The sequence below is a fragment of the Micromys minutus genome (assembly GCF_963924665.1).
Source record: "Micromys minutus genome assembly, chromosome: 18".
In the NCBI taxonomy this organism is placed as follows: Eukaryota; Metazoa; Chordata; class Mammalia; order Rodentia; family Muridae; genus Micromys; species Micromys minutus.
In genome coordinates this window covers 25,508,365-25,527,039 of record NC_137953.1, presented here as the reverse complement: position 1 = coordinate 25,527,039, position 18,675 = coordinate 25,508,365, and the positions used below count along the sequence as shown (strand labels likewise).

The window sequence follows — 18,675 nt, the reverse complement described above, 5'->3', positions numbered from 1 at the left end:
TAAGCTTTCTCCTAGGGTCAAGTGAAAGTGGGCAGCAATTGGTTTCAAATGGTCCCGGAAGAAAAGGGGTTCCCTAAAGAAGGCAGCAGAGCTCATGCTGCACAACTTGTGCTTGGCTACCATGGGACAATTCAAGGCGATTATTCAGTTAATTTATGTCCTTGTTTAAGGAGGTGCTCTGAGGGTTCAGTAAATAGATGTCAAAGATGGCCATTCAAGCAGCAGAGACTTATCTCCAGAAGCAGACTTGTTTGCAAACTTGAAGGTACCCAAGAGACTTCCTTTACCAATAGGTCCCTAACACTTTGCCTCTAGCAAAATTTTTACTGGGACAGACATTTTTATTCTCTGTAGAGAGTACAATCAATTTGGCGGAAAACCAGTCTTCAATGTTTGAGTAAAGTTGGGCACTGAGGTAGAATTTGCTGCTGTAGAATGGAATCCTGGGACATAAAATTAAAATGATATTTATATCCAAAATGAAACAGTTTTTCCAGTGATTTACAAAAAGAAGTGGCTTGATTGACATGTGATATTATGGCTCAGAACATGGTCAGCTGCTTATTAACTCCTGCTTCTCTGAGAAAAATCTCCAGCCGAGACCAAGAAAAGGATCGTAGAACTTGGGGAACCTTGCTGTCCTGTTGTTAAAGCTTTCTGATTCTTTAATGAGTGTTACATCTCAGAATAATCTTTGAGCATAGTTTTGGAATTTTGTTTCTTGTGAAAATTTGCCTCATCAAAGCAGATTCTCTGATTTTTATTCACACCCACAAGATGCAAGACAACCTTTTCTTTAAATAGGAAAGAGTCAAAAACATGTGAAAAATTAAATAACTACATTTTTAGTGCAGAATATAGGTGGTAATTTTTCTAGTGCTATGAATTCTAGTATATAACTGCATTGAGTATGAAATATAATCCAATTCCTATTACTTGTACCTTGACTTATTGTCATTTAAAAAATTTGCTGTAGAAGATACTCAAAAGTTAACATTCTTGAATAAAATGTCCATATTTTGGGCCTTACATTTAACTATTTGAAACTTTTTGGTTTTTGCATTTAGAATGTAAAGTTAATAGTCATCTTAAGCATCAGTTCTAAGTTTACACAAGTGGTCCCATTTTAATGTATAAAGCATGTAAGGTAAGTGTTACTGACAATTACATCTGGGGCGTGTGCCTGAACTTAAGAAAGAATACTCAGTATTTGCAGTCAGTCAGAACGGTTTGCTTTTCTCAGACACATGTTGCAAATGACAGATTATGTTTAATGTGGCTTGTGATTGCGCATCAATACTAGGATGCTATGAATGCTGCTGGTGCCTAGCTGGCTCTTCAGCCATGTTTATAAATTTGAAGACTGAACTTAATGCCAACTGAAACATTTTATGACAATAATTTAAGCAAAAAGAGTGGTTTTTAACCTGAACTTTGCTATCTTAATTTCTACATTTTTTAAAACACCCGTTATGTGTTCAAAGTTCAGACTAGTATGGCAAAAGTAAGGATCGTGTCAAAAATTCAATACCTCTGTTCTCTATCCACATCTCAGAACACACCACCGAATCCCTCAGTGTGGATGTGGGTTTGCTAAGTTACTCCCTTTGTATGTCTGGCCATAGTAAGGAAATTCTTCTGCCCCAAACAACAGGGACTCTGCTTGAGTACAAGAGCCTATTTCAGTGAGACAGTGACTCTGCATGGCTCAGTTGCTTCTAAGAATCCTTGTCATTGGGCCAAACTTCAGTTCTGTACTCATTGTGGTTGGTTTGTCTACCTGTGTGGTTTCTATAAGGTTATAAAATCACCTGCATGATAATGGAGAAATTACAAGGATCCGACACCCCCAGAGCCAGCCTGGAAATGAGCAGAAGAGATATCCTAAGATATACCAAGGGGGCCTGGGCACCTCTGGATGGGCATCTGCTTCCTGACTCTGAGGAAGAAAACCCAATAGTCACTACATTTGGGCAAGGTAAGGGTCCTTCTAGAGATCTAGGAAGTGTTCTGCTGTGAACAGTGAGGGCTATGAGGCTTGTGCTTGGGAGCAAGTGAATTCTAAAGACTTCATTATATTAAAAAAACAACTGTTCCTGGCATGATCCCAGGCAGTTCTATAAAATGGACATATCTGACTTCAGCACAATAAAACAATTAAGCAGCAAGCACTGCTTCCTTTCCATTCCGGTACCCTCATCCAAAATCCCAGGATGCTGAGGATACATCCAGGCCTGATTCAAAAAGCTTCTCCTTCCTCCACTATCTCCTCCTCATCTTTTCCTCTCCCTCCTTCTCCCTTTTTTTCTTCTTTCTCCTGTCCTCCTCTGCCTTTTCCTTCTCTTCCTCCCCTAACAACCTTCTCCTCCCCCTCCTGTCTTCCTCTGCCTCCTCTTTCTCTCTTTCATTTTTTTCTTCTTCCTCTACTTTGTGTACATGTGTATACAAGAGACAGAGATAGAGATGTAATCTCACTGAACCCGGAGCAGTCCAATTCAGACTGGCTGGCAATTAGAGTAAGGAATCTGGGTCCTACTAGTGCAACCATGCCCTGCTCTTTTGTGGGTGCTGGTGATTCAAATGCAGTTCCTTATGTTAGTACAACAAGCCCTTGAACCACAAGCCATCTCTCCAGCTCCCAGTGAACCTTGTTTCAGAACAACTCCATTTTATTTAAAGTTTCTTGGGCATCTTACATGAGGCACTGGTGATCATTTGACTAACATAAAAAGCAATAAAGAAGAAAACGTTCCCATTCTGTGCATCCATGGTACCACAGATGAAGACCACTCAGCATCTCACAGGTTTACTGGCTGGTTTGCTTTACCTGACAGTCTATGTGAGAATGACTTAAGTATTTTATGGATAAAGTCAGACAGAGCCCAGGGTATGAGGTAGTAGCTAACAAGAACTAGAGCAAATGTCTCTCAGAACAGGTTCTGCTCATCTTTCTTTTTCCATTTAAAAAAAATTTTTGAGCCAGTGCTAAAGATCCACCTTAAAAGGCTGGAGCTTTTTAAATACAGGTTGCCTCTGGAAATCCTGGGATTCTATGGCAATTTGTCCCTGGAATGAATGCAAATCTGGTTTCTAACCTGGCAGAGAACTCCTTGCAAATAAACATTGCTGGCTAGCTGCCTTAGGTAAATGTTGGGATTTAATAAGGAGAGGTTCCGTGGTGATTTAGGGCCAACAAGAGAGAAACAAAAGTCTCATACACTTTTCTATTCATTGTATTTATGCTGGGCAATTTGCAACCACTCCAACCACCTCTCTCCTCCATTGATTCATTTTTCTAGTCCATTATGTTTTGTTCTTTTTTTTCTTAAGTTATAGACTTTTGGCAAGTTTACATCCATTCCTGGAAGAGGCTGATTATGGAAAACAGGAGGTTGTGCCTCCAGGGGGAAAATGAATATGCTTACATGAACATGTGACTAACTATGTAGGAAACAGAGCTGCTGAGGGTGGCAAATGATAGAGTGGGTCATTGTAGCTGGTTGTGCTTTGACTAACAGATCTGGTTCTTTTTCTTTGTAGAAAATTCCAAACAGGAAAGTATCCAGCAGTGGCTGGACTCTGGATTCTTGTAAGTTGTGTTTTATTTTATTTTATTTTACTTTTGCATGTCTGCGCGCTTTACACATTTCTCTTGCAAAGCTCGATGAAAATAATGTTGGTTAGCTCTCCCTGGAATGGGCTCTCAGCCATGGGCTACCAGGGTGGGTGAAGTATGGGTTTTCATATTAACTGAGTACTTGAGGATTTCTACTTAATTTCAAAAGCTGTATGGCAATTTAAAAGTTCAAAAGTGGAATGTGATTTAGATTCAACTGCTTGATTTTTTTTTTTTGTCCATCAGTTTAATTACAAAAGCAACTTGGTAATGGTCTATTTACGTACATTGTTTGGCTCACAGTGCTTTGCTTCTTTTATAGTGTCTCTGTAAATGAAAACTTCCAGCAAGCCATCAACCATTCTGGTAAGACAAAAACCAAGCCATCGAAGCTGAGCTTTGTGGAGCTGAGTAGATGTATATGTGAAAGGCACATGTGTCAATAGAACTTCCTTAAGGAAGACTTAGAAGAGGCTCTTGGAAACAAGTCCATTTTCTCTCTTGATTTTATAAGACTAGGACATGCAGCCATGTCCCCAGCAGGGAATGAATGGCTGAAACCAGCATTCTTGCTACCATCACTCAGACTGTAGCAGGAAACTCTCTGGGCCAATGTAGACATTTATGAAGATGTAATTATGTAAAAACTGATTAGTTATTTATACTATATTAGAGTTTTATTTCTAACCCAATTTCTCTCTTTTTCTTTTTTTGATATCAAACTCAATATTTCTATCTTTTCTCTAATGATATGTTTATTCTAGAGATGAACAAACGGCTAAATCCTAAAACAAAGAGCACAAATATTTCTGAGACAGAAAGTATATCACACTGCCTCTCTGGGGCTTGATGATAACAGTATTAAAATAATGAGTTCAGGTCTCATGAATTCCATCTTTATTAAAGGAAAATGCCAGACTTCATGGGATCTGAGATTCCTCCATTATAATGTGTACTTATTTTATAAATACCTCTCAGATGGATCAGATGAAATCTTGTGAGTTAAAATAAAAATCAGCATCATCAACTCCAAGGCACCTTGATAATATGTGTTAAATTAATGTTGTAGAATTGATTATTTGCCTAAAGAACATATCTAAATATAACATAAACTAGACAGAGACAATTATTGGTCTCATAGTAACTTACCTTGCTGTTCTTAGTTATTTTATATCATCTACCGCCATCTTCAATTCATATTGACCATTGTTTGCCAGTCGATTCAAACTGGGGCATTTTGCTTTTTAAAACTTTTAACTTTGTAAAAAAAAAAAAGTTTAAACTGAAAATTTCATTGAAATTCCCTCCTACACTCAGTTGCTCTACATTTTAAATCTGTTGTTTATTTTTATTCTTTGAGAGTGTCATCATGTTCATAATGAGTTTTAGTCATTACTCATTACCTCCTGTCATCTTCAGTCTCTCTCTTTGCCATACCACCCTTCTTCCCAGGAAGCCCTTCCTATTTTGATGTCATGTGTGTGTTCTTCTGAGTTTAATTAGGGTCACTCAGGTGAGCACTGGTGAAGTTATTTCCTGCATTATATACAACCAATCAGTAGCTACATGACTAAAGGAAGTGATACTCTTCCATACTCACCATTAGCTGTCAATGATTACACAGGGAAAGATGAATCTCAGGATACCTTTCCTATTTCATGGTAAAGTATACACAGATCCACTCTTTTGCAAGTTCCTATACCTGCAGTGGGTTCATTGAACCCAAGGCCATATCTTCCAAGTCTTTTACTATATACCTTGCCATACTCTGGCCCTTGCAGTCTCCCCATTCTCCTTCCTAGACAAGACCTTAACCCTCAAACAGAGCATTATTTATGACCCATTTTAGGCTACGCACTCAGCTGTCCTTTACTCTCCACACTGACTAGTTATATGTTTCTGTTTTAACTGCTGTAGGCTATAATAAAACACTTGTCTGATGGCAGATAAGAAACGCATTAATCTATGAATGGTAACATGAGCCTTTAGAGGCAGTTTAACTACATTTCTTTTAAATTGCTTTATTTTTTAACATAAGGCCTTCATAAACATTTGATTCCAATGAATTGAATACGATGGCCCCTTTATTCATATTAATTCACACTGAAGGAAGAGACAAAAACATAGGTGTTTTTTCTCACGTAGACCTGACTTTGACACTTGCCTGTGTCATATTGGGGGCTGGAACTTCTCCTTCCTTTGGTTATACTGCACTAAACACTGCACTTCCTGGAAAATACAACTCATGGTCTGGCTTCATCAGAGCCAAGTTAGTGAACTACAAAGGCACAGCCAGGAGAGAAGCAGGGTCTCTGGGGACAGAGAGCAAAGATTCTACTTGGCAGCTCCTAAGACTTGAGCAAGGCTTTTACCAATAGCTTCTACAAGCTAACTGAACTTTTGTCCTCCATGGCCTTTCTCATTGGTCATATTTTGAACTCAGTAACCCATGTGAGGTTGGTTCTCATTCTTCTGTTATAATCAAGGAATTTGAATGCCAAGTGCCATAACTTTTGACCACAGATAGTTACAAGTAGGCAGGAAGCTGGACTTGCATCCATCTATGAGACTATATGAGCATTAAAGAGGCACAGTGCTTTTGGAATTCCAGAGGCACACTGAGAATAAGTTGAATTGAGGGAAGAAAACCTGTTACTGCTGAGAAATGTTAAGGTTAAATAAAACTCAGAAAATCCAGAGAGGTAACATCACATCATCTTCCTACATACACCATCGACAGTGACTTAACATAGACAGAAACTTCTTCTTTTAAGTGTACTGGATATTTTTCCTTCTTCCTTGTTTCCATGTTAATTTTAATAATTGCAGAAGACTTGCAACTGCCCTTCCCACTTATTTGCCAACTAACACAGACATTACGAATAATGTTCTCTCCTCTTCAGCCATGTTTGGTAACAAATGTTAAGGCATTGCAATGAAAACCTCTCTGACCTCCTTTATATCATCTCAGGACATTGTCTAACAGTAGATGGTGATTTATAAACAACTAAAAACTAAAACTGCTGAGTTCAGACAATGCTCTCTTATTGACCTCTGACTGCCAGTTTGACCATATGAGCTTGATAGGCATCTACCCACACCATAACCAGACACTCAAAGCCTCTTTGAGGACACAGTACTAAGGAACATAAGGGCCATCTTCCAAGACAAATGACTCACTCTTTGGCTCAGGTTCCATATGGAAGCCATTTTGTTGCAAATGCCTTGCCAACTCCCAAGGGGAGATTGAACATCAGCATTACCTGACGGTGACAGTGTGGAGCCATTACAATGAAGGAATGCTTCACCATGTAGAGTAACACAATTGACATAAGTAACATGCTGGAGCATCATTGTGAACGGAGAGACCAGAACGATTTCCTGTGTCCAAAAACTAGTTTCTAGAACAGATATAGTTAATGATGGTTATTACTTGATGGGCAGTTCATTGATTTATCTTCTTCAATGCTCTGAAACTGAACACAGTGTCTTGTGGGTGCTGAACAAGCAGTGTATAATTCAGTTACATGCCAGATTAGATTCTCTTCCCCCTTTTTATTGGATGTTCTCAATATTTACATTTCAAATGTTATCCCCCTTTCCCCCACTAGCATCCCCCCTCCCCTTCTCCTTGCCTCCATGAAGGTGCTCCCTCTCCCACCTCAGCATTTTCTCATTCCCCTACACTGGGAAAGCAAGCCTTCACTAGACCAAAGGCCTCTCTACTCCCATAGATGCCAGACAATGATATCCTATGCTACATATGCAACTGGAGCCATGGGTCTATTCATGCATACTCATTGATTTGTGTTTTAGACCCTGGGAGCTGTGGGGGGGGGTTTGACTGGTTGACAATTGAAGAAAAGAACATCCAGAGACTTCCTCACCTGGGGATCCATCTCATATGAAGCCACTAAACCCAAACACTATTGCTGATGCCAAGAAGTGCTTACTGGTAGGAACCTGATGTGGATGCCTTTTCAGAGGCTCTGCCAAAGTCATATAGATACAGTTAAGGATGCTTGCAGCTAGCCATCAGACTAAACCCAGGCATCCCAGTGAAAGAGCTAGAGAAAGGACTAAAGGAGCTGAAAGGGTTTGCAACCCTATGGGAAGAACAACAATATCAACCAACCAGATCAGATTTTTTTAAAACAGAAACTTGTTATATTGCTTAAGCTGGCCTTGAACTCTTAATCTTTATTTTTCTCACTTCTGAACCCTATAGTTGAAGGCATGTGCCAACTCTTAGACAAGTCAACAGTGAAATACGTTTATTTATTTCCCGAAGTGTTATGATAAATCATAACAATTTAGAAAATCAATTACAAGCTTGTTGCTCTGTATCATAAGAAACAGTCAGAGTAAACTCAGTTGAAGCTTCATAAAGACCATGAAAAGAAAGCATTTAGAGTAAAGGCTGTTGTTCCCTGCTTCTTGAACTGTGGCTATGAGTCCACATGGCTTCACACACTATAGGAGTCACCAAAAATTGGCAATAGTAAAGGTCTCCAAATATACAATGACCAAAACTTAATTTTAAATCTAATAGGAAATGGAATACAAAATGTTATGGCAACAGTCAATTATACAATATCATGTGACTTCACTTTGGTTCTCTGAACAAATCAACATACTAAGCAATGCTAGTAAATGTTGCCTGAACACCTTGAAATGGGATGGGAGCATTGTGTGTCGTGAAGAGCAGTGAAATACTGTATGTAGAAGGCTTTCTGCCCTTCTAGAAACATAAGGATTTAATTAGAAAATGCAAAATGTTCAATATTTTCTTACCATCATTCCTTAGAGTATCAGTGTCAGAGAGTATACCTTTAGATGAGTTTCGAAGAACATCTAAACTTAAAAGCTGATGTTTGATTTGATGACTTGAGTTTCATAAAAACCATTCAATGAATTTAGGCTTGAAAGTATGACAAAATTTCTGAAAGTTTCTGAAATGGCCCTAAACCTGTTTCTGTCATTTATGCAAGAACTATTCTCAGCATCAACAATTATTAAATCAGAGTAGCATTCAGCACCAAAAATACACTGCATACTCTGTAATTCCACACTATAAAATATTCTGAAAAGGTTTAATTCTATACATAAAATTAAATGAACCCATCAACCTCAATAGCATAAAAATTTTATTTAATTTAAAAAATTTCAGCGTAGGGTTCTTTGTATATCCCAGGCTGTCCTAAAACTATTTCTAAAGATCATGCTGGCCTCAAACTCACAGAGATATGGCTGCTTCTTCCTCTTGAGTGCTGGGATTAAAGGCTTATGCCATCACCCCCTAGCGTCTTTCACTTTTAAAATAACAAAATTATATTATGTATATGGAAAAATATTTTAAAATAAACTGGGTATATGTTTGGCTATGTACCTATTTTATGTACTGAGGTATGTTAGTAATTGTTCTATTGCTGTGAAGAGACATCATGACCAAGACAACTCTTATAAAAAAGAACATTTAATTGGGGCTTTCACAGAGTTTCGGGGGTTATGAAATGGTAGAAACATGGTGGCAGACAGGTAGGCATCATGTGGAAACTCTTACTCTCAAGAATTCCACTCTTTCTAGACCATGGCAATTTGAGCATAGCACAGGCTAGCCTTATGATAAGACACTATAGTCTCAGCTTCTCCTGCTTCTTAATCTTTCTTCATCTAATGTCTCCTAAGTTGAAGTTTTATTCAGATGGCCTCTTTCCATTCTCTGAGGCCTTCCTAAGTTCCATATCCTCTGAAGGATTCTCCCTGGTTTCTTCATGGAGATGCACTTTTTCTTTTAAAAAAGAATTAGAACCACCCTGGGTCCTACTGGAATGCCCTTGGCTGATATTGCCTTCAATTATTAGACAAAATGTAAATCATAACCAGGGTACAGACCATCTTTATATAGTACAGACTATATCCAGTGGCCAAAAACTTGTCAAATAAAAGGGTTTTAATAAAACACACAGATAATACTACCAGACTAGGAAGTTTTCTTGGAAGATTAGACCTAGTCAATGAAAAAAATGAGAAAACAGAGACAAAGCAAGAATTTTCAATGTGATGAAAGTAATGAGTTTGAACAAGGCAAAGAGATGAAAGAAAACTAAATGTATGCAGAAACACATATGAAAGGAGATCATTTTAAAGAAATGTTTTGTGAAGTGAGGGAGACAGAAAATTTTGTTTTAAATAAGATATACCCAAATGATAGATTTCTGAAATTCCAGAAAGGAGGACTCACAAACAGTCTCAGGATAAGCTTGGCATAGGACTGTCATCTAAGGTCTCCTTTCCAATAGGTAATTATAACTGAGGTATAAGACCAATAAGATTTTAATGTCATGGTTTTGCTTAGAAGAGAGTCCTGAACTATTTTTGATGAGCATCTCTACTGGAGTGGCCTATGATCTTACTACAAAGAGGAAACAGATATTCTTGGCTATGGGAGTAGCTGTTAACCTCTTGAGCAGAAGCTATCACAAATTCAGGATTACAATGGCAAGGGCTTTCACTCCTTTCAAGTTTAGAGTAAGAGGAAAAGAAATAAATGGACATAGGGCAAGGAAATGAGAAAATGATTTCAAACAGCTTTAAGAGTTTGAATGCAAGTGTTAGCCAATATGTAAGAGTCTGTTTGGGGTAAGCGTACGGGTTAATAATTATCCATACCAAAAAAACACACTGTGAATTATCTCTACAAAGTGTCCTGGTCAGGCAGGAGTTAAATTTTGCAGAAAGCTACAGAATGCTATTATTTTAGAGCATCGCAGAACTGTAATTTGATTAGTCTATTGGACGATATTCCAAAGAACCAAATGTCTTCCATGAATCAGTCAGAAATGCTTAGGAAAACCAAAATAAAAAATGCTTTCTAAGCCAACAAAGGTGCTAATTAGTGCCTTCTGCAGATCTGACTGCATCTTCTTCAGTAATACATTGTGCAGGGTTAAGTGCGGTATCTGCTGCTTCAGATGGCACAAGTCCACCTAACAGTAGGGTGGATGGCTAGAGCTTATATCTAGAAGGAAGCAGAATTGGAATTTTAACCACGGAAGAGAATGAAATCAATGGAGCAGGAACTTTTGTTCTTACTTTAATTGGAACCGTGGCTAGCAAAAAATTTGCTGACCTTTGTTTCACCTTCTCCAAATGCTTTCATCCAGTACTAAAAGTCAAAGGAAGTGTCCTGGAGGGGGAAAATAGTAGAGAAAGCACCAAAGCCAGACTAGATAAAGTGTAATATTGAAGCTGCCCAGCTAGCAGGGTGTGGCAGAGCATCCTAGATGCAGGCATGTTCTTCCTAAAGCACACACAGCCTTAAGTCCAATGCCTACAGAAGGTTCAGGACATCTAGGTTAATAGGGGAAGCTTTCCCTCCTGCTGTTGTGTTCCTCATGCTTCAGATTGCTGTTCTCATTCAAGGTAGCAAATGTTTCAAGAAACTGGGCAGATAATCACTAATGAAGCAGGCACACTAGAAAATTGGAGTTAGGCTGCCGTAAACAGATTGCTACCCCAAAGACACCTGGACTAGTGCTGCAGCCATTTCCAAGTTTTAAGGAAAGTCTTGGAGTTCCAATCCCTGTGAGAACTGGCACACCATGAGCCACCAGCTTGTGCCTCTCCTTCAGACTCATCTCGGTACCAATCCAGAGGAGTCTCGACCTTGACAAGTCTGATTTTGGCATCCAGGAATGTTATCTTACATCTAAGAAAGGAACAGAAACCACAACAACATCAACAACAACAACCACCACCACCAAGGACAAATTAGTTTCACAGTGCTCTCTAAAAGACTCTCTACCAGTGCGTCCACATGCTGGAAGGGCAGCTGATGCTTCTATAGATTCAAGACACTAATACACAGAAGTACTATGACAACAGAAATTGGTCTCCCAGGACTGGGGGAGGTAGGGAATGTGGACTAGAAATCAGTGAGTGAGCCTAATAGTCTAATAATTTTAACATTAAAATAAGTCAGGCTTACTTTTAAAAGTCTTACCAGGTGCTCTATGCTAAGTGTTCTTCAGACTCAGCTTGGTAGCACAGAGGACTGTGTGTCTAGGTGCACTGGCTGGTCCAGATGATTGTGTCATCTCCAGAAGTATTGAGAAAAGGATCGGGAGTCTAGGAAAGCACTCAGTGGCTGCACGTGTGCCGCCATGATGACGGGAGCAACTGTCTCCTAACTGGTGCTGATGCTGAGCCTCACAAGATGTGTTTGCATGATGGAAAACAAGAAAGTTCTTCCCTTGGCTGGTGCTGAAGGTGTAAGGTTTCCTCATGGACCTGGTAACCACATGCACCCCCCCAAGTCCCCTGCCTTGTGAGCAAGCCTGGCCCCCGTCATATTCCATAGAACACATGCTAACTTTCAGGAATTTGTTTTTTTTCCCTGGATGCTGTCCTTTGTTTCCTGGCAACCAGCTTGCTCCTCACTACAGTGTCTGGCAGAGGGATGTGTTCTGTGGTGTGTGGCTACTAAGGTCTGTGTAAACACTGAAATCTCATGAAGAATTCTGGGTCATGAACATCCACAGTCCAGTAACTAGAATTTTCTGGGTGACTGAATTTTTCTCAGGGTTATGTTTTTTTTTTTTTTTTTTTTTTTTTTTTTTTTTTTTTTTTTTTAAATGTAGCAAGGCTACGTTAACTCTTCTTATTAATATCATAAAATGAATCATTTCCTCTCTGCCAGTTTGAGTAATTCACTGTGGCCACAGTGCCAGACCCCTGCCTGGACATACACATCCATTCACATTTTCTAGGAAACCCATGATAGGTAAGTAGAAAAGGCTGTGGCAGCTCAAGAGCAGCCACATGGCAAAGCATGTAGCCAAAGGTCCCAGAACCACAGAGTTTTCCATGAGAAGAACTCTACAGAAAAACAACAAACAAACAAACAAACAAACACAAATAAAAACGTCAGAATCCTCCTGATGGGCTAACCCAATAAGTGCACATTCGGTAGATTACAAAGTAATAACAGTGATTCTCCTGATAGGAAAAGGGAAAGGAAGAGGGGGAGTTTGCATAAAATGTTTAAACAGAATTTATTTTACCTTCCATTTAGCAACTTGCTACTTAATTCATCGTGACATCGTCTTTGTGTAATTGCCACCAATTTGTACAGCGCTTGATTTTATGACATGATTAATAAGGTAGTAAATCAGATTTCTTTCGTGTGACAACTTCACTCAATTGTCTGTGATTTTGTAATCTTGAGACACTAAGGCTGAATTGATTTCAGTGAGCAAGTGCGCTGCTATGGATTAATAATTCCTATGCAGGGAGGGTCAGTACTGAATATACTCTGTTTATGAACTTTAGCATATACTGATATCTAAATGCAGCATCATAGTCCCTAGAATACTCTGTGAATTGGCATTGAATTTTAGTCAAGCTATTGATTTCCACCCCTAATTACTGTCTCCTTAAATAGCTACTTGTTAACATTATGACAAATGTCCTTTACCTCACGTGAAAAATCTGTCACATGAAAATTTAGACAGCCTATCCAGGCCCAGTAAAACATTGATGTGATTGATTGGTCATGACTGCCATGGGACTTGGTTGGGAATATTGTCCAAGAGCTCCAAGATGGATCATATCCTTTCAAATGGATTGTGCTCTCAACCTTCTTTATTCCTGTGAGGGTTCCAATTGCTTTGCTATACATTCTATGTATTTTGCCCTCAATAACTCTTTAAAGTGTAATTGTACATGCTTGGCTTTCTTAAAATTCTCTACGTAAGCTGTGATGCATACCTTTAATCCCGGGGCTTGGAAGGGAGGGAGAGATGGGTTTCTGTGTGTTTAAGTTCATTCCTGTTTACATACTAAGTTCCAGGACATCCAGAGCTACATAGTGAGACCATGTGTCAAACACATAAACAAAGAAACAACAAAGCAAAATTATCTACTTACCCACAGAGTGTTAATATACTTCTAGTCTTTAATCTTTTTAGATCATGTAGCAGGATAGCTGAACTTTTAAAACCCTCTTTAGTGCGTGATGCTGTGCCCCTAGACTCCCAGCCTGAGAGAGCCTGAGATAGAAAGAATTTGACTGCAAGTCCAGCTTGGAGTCTATAGGGAGACCCTGTCCTACAACAGCAATAGGAAAAAATAAAAGTAGTTTGTGAATCTTCTTATCTCGACTCTCCAAACTTGAAATCCACAGTCAAGTTCCTAGGAATCTGAAAGTCATTCAGTGACTCACTAGACAGTGATCCTAGCTCCAGATTAAAAAGCCTTTCATCACATCAAACAGTCTTCCTTATGCTTCCCTCCCCCAGTAGGTGTTATCAGTATATTGTTATGTTGTGACACAGTCTGAATACTGCAGTGACTTCTAAGTGTCCCCTGTGGTGTCCAACAGATATTTTACTCCCCAACAGCATCCTTCTTGCACCTACTAGGCAACCGGACCCTCAGCACCATCTTTATCACATACAGTGTTTTGCTCAAAACAATGGATTTTCATATCCTGGTACATAAATGTAAATCTGTCTTCTTGGCTTTTAAACACACGATGGGACATTCTGTTGGAAGTGTGGTGTTTTGGAAAGAAAGAAAACAACAACAGCAGCAAACCAAAATAAGCTGTGGCATTTTACCGGCCACGAGTAGTTTATATAACTGTGATCTCTCCTTTCTTTTTCCCTCAAGTGTAAACTAACAAGTCCCATTTAAGGACTTATTATCAGTCTTGGAAGATTGTATAGGAGCTGGAGAGATGACTTAACAATTAAGTATGGTTTCTGCAGTTTCTGAAAAATCCGAGTTCAGATTCCAGTACCTATGTGGTGGATTAAACCCATTCTTAACTCTAGTTCCAGGACATATGATGTCCTCTTCTGGACCCCTTGAAAGCATTGCACATGCCTATATGAAGGCAAGCACTTCTCTACATGGAATAAAATAAATATATTTTTGAAAATTAAGAAAAAAAATGTATGAATGGCAGGCTTAGCACTGTACCTCGCACAATACAAAATAAAGTTATGGCTGTAATTAATAATAAAGGTAGCAATAAATTCCTTAACTTTTCTGTACTTGACTATCTGGTCAGAGAAGTTTTCATGTATTCTGTCAAAAAACAATGATAGGATCTAAGCTGGGTGATGAAGAAAGGACAAGATAATACAAAAGAAAGGTAGAACTCAGCACCTGCTGCATATTTCATGCACAGTAGCCTGTCCTCAGCCTTGCCCTTCTATCTGTGATCTTGACTGAGCACCCTGAGTTATCCTGTGAGGACACCCCTCAGAACAGGGCTTTATACCTCACTTGCTGCTAATGTCATTTTAGTTATCTCTAACAAAGCTACACCTTTTTCCAGAAAATTCAAAACACACTCCAAAATACAAACATCAACATCTTTTCTATGAAACCTCTGCTGTGTTTCCTGTTTGCTGCTGATTCCCAGCTCTTCACACTGAGTGTCCATTGCCCCTCACACAATTTAGCATTGTCTGAGTCTTGTTCATTGCAGAGATACAGTGGCAGGTAACACTCTTGGGAAGGAATGTTCTCCCACAAAGGTTCTCCTGGAGACACGTATGACAATCATGTTTACCCCTATTTACTTTTTTGTAATTGCAGCTCCTTTGCATGAACAAGGAATTGTTCAAATGACCGTGAAAGACTACTTGAGGTACGTAGCAGCGTCAGTCACTTCACTCTGAAATTCAACAGCTACATCACTGAAGCAGAAACAATGATAGCAATTTCTTCTTAATAATTGTATAGATATGGGGGAATCTCGCAAAATAATACTCTCTCAGCCACTATGATGAGATAGTTTTCACTGGCCATGGCAGAATTAGAGCTTCCTTAAATACCATAAAGAAATAAGAGGATTCAATCAACAAATGCTAACCTGCTGTGAAACTTAGTTATAATATTTGCATAAATACATCCTACCGCTGTGTATCCATTCACCAAAGGCATAATCACAGGTTTGTCTGGAAATGATGTTACTCATGGTACTATTTACTGACTATTTAGATGTTGATGGAAAGACGTGTGTCTCTAATGGAGGAGAGAGTGGATTTCAGAGTGTGCTCTCCAGTGCAGCTGCGAGAGGTGAACCCTTAGTAAAAAGCCTACCTCAGACATACTGAACTGGAATTCTTAGATGAGGTTCAGAACTATTCTTTGCAAACCCTTCAGTCGATACTTAGGAACCATCTCCACCTCAAGAGATTCTGGGACTGCCTGAGTTCCTTGAGGCTCCCTGTTCTTGGATCATCTTGGAATTTCAGAACCCTTCCAGAAAACTAAATGTCCAGTGCTGAGGTGCACACATTCCATAACTTTTTTCTCTCTTAGGTGATTGGTTGCTTTGATCTGATGAAATTAAATGATTTTGAAGCAAAAAAACATCTCCTTGGGAGCTCAAATAAAAGATTGAGATCTGGATTTAGGGTCAAGCTCATGCCCACATGGTTAATTCAAAACAGCAAGGATTCATGAATTATTCTAGATTTAAGTCCTGTGCAGCTTCTATATTGCTCTATGGAACACCGCAAAGATAAATGTAGCCCTCAAATGTGGAAAGAAAACTGAAATTTAAAGGAAGAGAGATCAGGTGTAGTAGTTTGCCTCTCTGGTGCTGTGATAAAACACTGACAATCAGAACCAGCTGGAAGCAGAAAATAATTTTTTTTGCCTTACAAGTTACAGTCTTTTACTTAGGGAAACCAGGGCAGGAACTCAAGGTAGGAACCTAGAGACAAGAGTGAAACAAAACCAGAGAGGAATGTGATTTTCTCAATGCCTTTTTCATGCAGCCCAAGATCTCCTGCCTAGGAATGGAATTCTCCACAGTAGATTGAAATTTCCTCCATCCATGAACTATCAAGAAAATGCCCTACATACATTGCCACAGCCCAATCTGATAGAAATAATTCCCCATTCAGGGTTTTCCTTTTCACAAGTGTCATTATTCTGTGAGGCAAGTTGAGAAAAAAATACTAACCAGTACCCAAGGCAATAGTAAATAAGTAAAGGGTTGTGTTTTTCTCTTCTGTCAAGATCTGTGGTCATTTAAATGTAGAATTTGTATTATTCAGAATTTTTTTTCATCTTTAATGAAAAGATACAATTAAACAGAGTCAGGGTCCAGATGTTCATAGTTAGAATGGACAAGACTAAAACAAATTTAGCAACTCAAGTTTAGTAACCTTATCTCCTTGGGAACATTGACATCTGCAGAGTGTTGTTTGATAAATTTTAATTGTATGCTAACTGTCTAATAAGCTCCATGATATGCTTGAGCTACATAAAACAGAATTGTATTATAATATCATTCAATTTTCTTTGGCAGTGCTTTAAAATGTCTTGCAATAGAGGTACACTAAATATGATGATGATTCTCATAGTCTTGGGTAGTAAGGGACTTCATTACTATTGCATCTGCTTGGTCCCAGGAGCTCTGGAGACACAGGTTAGAGACTGTTAGACATGAACTATGAAATCCTCCTTCATTGTGAGAAATGACATGGAGTACCTCCAGTGGTTGTTTGCTGTACATCTTCCATCACATATTATTAACTTCTTCCCTCACGTTGGAGCCTAGCAAAGCTGTCTTCCAAAGAGGTTTCCCAGTGATTTGCCATCTGTCAAGAGGGAGACATTCTGTCACCTTTATAAACACTCGCAGTCACCTAACACTTAAATTCTCACACATTCTACAACAATTCTCAGAGAGGAGTAGAACCCCTCTGCTGCACATTGTGCCTCCTTCCACGGCCTTGCCCACTGCGGGGTTATTAAAACCAGGATGAAACAAAAATGCTTCCTTGAGAAAGGACATCATCCCAGGGACATTTGGGGGAGAATCGAAATGATATGACTCATCTTTGATTCCCTTGTATTCTAGATCTCTGCATCAGTTCTCGGAGACTCCTACCCTGTCCAGGGGGACTAGTTTCAACTCTTGTTACTCCACCACAGGTGTACCTCAAAGGTATGTGATTTCCCGGCACGTTCATCAACATACATTCAGCTCAACAATATGTTTTGTGAACTTAAAAATATGTACTTGAGAAATACATTGTTTAAACTAATGGATGAGAGGGAGAACAAAGGCTTTCCAAACCTTTGTTTTTTCTTACAACTTTATTTAAAGAAGAGAGATACATGTACAAAATTTTGAAAGCATTTTGACAATTCGGCTCAGCCGTTAAAGGCTAGGCTCACAACCCAACCTTATTTTTAAGACCACATTTTAAAAGTCATTTGGAAAGGAGGTGAAGTATCTGTCACTGGGAAATATTTGATAAATGGTTATATCTGTAGTTGCTGGAATTTCATTTGTTGACCAAATAAGTAGGGTATGTATGGACTGCAACTCTACCCATTAGAACTATCACTGTGTCATATTTTAAGAAAACTACAAGCTGCAAAAAGATACAGAGACCACATTATTATTGACGAGCATAGCAGGTAAAATTTACAAAGCCTGTCTATTCCCATAGAGCGTTAAGATCTGGAGAGACCCATGACTTAGTGGTAACAGGGTAAAGACTCAAAACAAAGATTTACATGTAATAATTTACTTTTTAAAGGTGAATTTGTTTTATCTTGTTGTTGTGCAATTCAATATATTACAAGTTAATGATATTTTATAATGATTCAAAAATATCATTAGTGACAAGCCAATCAATATTCATATTGATGGCTATGACACTGTACCCTTTGGAAGTCAGGGACAGTCTTTGTTAACTTTGTGTTGTAGGTACCTTGCCCCAGAGCTTAGAATACCACAGATGTTCAATAAAGATTAGTAAAAATGGACTGAATAAAGATTTATACAGTGGGGCCAATAGATAATAAATTAAATTTTCATGTGGAATTTAGGATTCTCTCCAAACTAATTTCTCATTCGAACCTTCTTTGTATCAATTTGTCCATGGCATACAACCAACCGATTGTCACTGCAGCTTTCCAAATCATTTTAATGATCAAGGAATCCCAGCCAAAGTCATTTAGATCCCCCTCACTGAGGGTTCCTAGCCTAGTTTTTTTTCCCCTTTGACTGGGTCAGA

General features: G+C 38.8%; 1 protein-coding gene across 1 annotated transcript in view; it reads left to right on the top strand.

Annotated features, from left to right (window-relative positions):
• Positions 1 to 1,815: 1,815 nt before the first annotated feature.
• Positions 1,816 to 18,675, top strand: part of ITPRID1 (ITPR interacting domain containing 1) — a gene marked incomplete at both ends in the record, with an annotated part of 91,395 nt that continues 74,535 nt past the window's right edge. The window contains 5 exons of the mRNA XM_080932370.1: positions 1,816 to 1,978; positions 3,541 to 3,589; positions 3,939 to 3,982; positions 15,227 to 15,278; positions 17,508 to 17,594. Of these exons, the coding sequence (XP_080788496.1) occupies positions 1,816 to 1,978; positions 3,541 to 3,589; positions 3,939 to 3,982; positions 15,227 to 15,278; positions 17,508 to 17,594 (395 nt within the window). The remainder of the gene's footprint in view (positions 1,979 to 3,540; positions 3,590 to 3,938; positions 3,983 to 15,226; positions 15,279 to 17,507; positions 17,595 to 18,675) is intronic.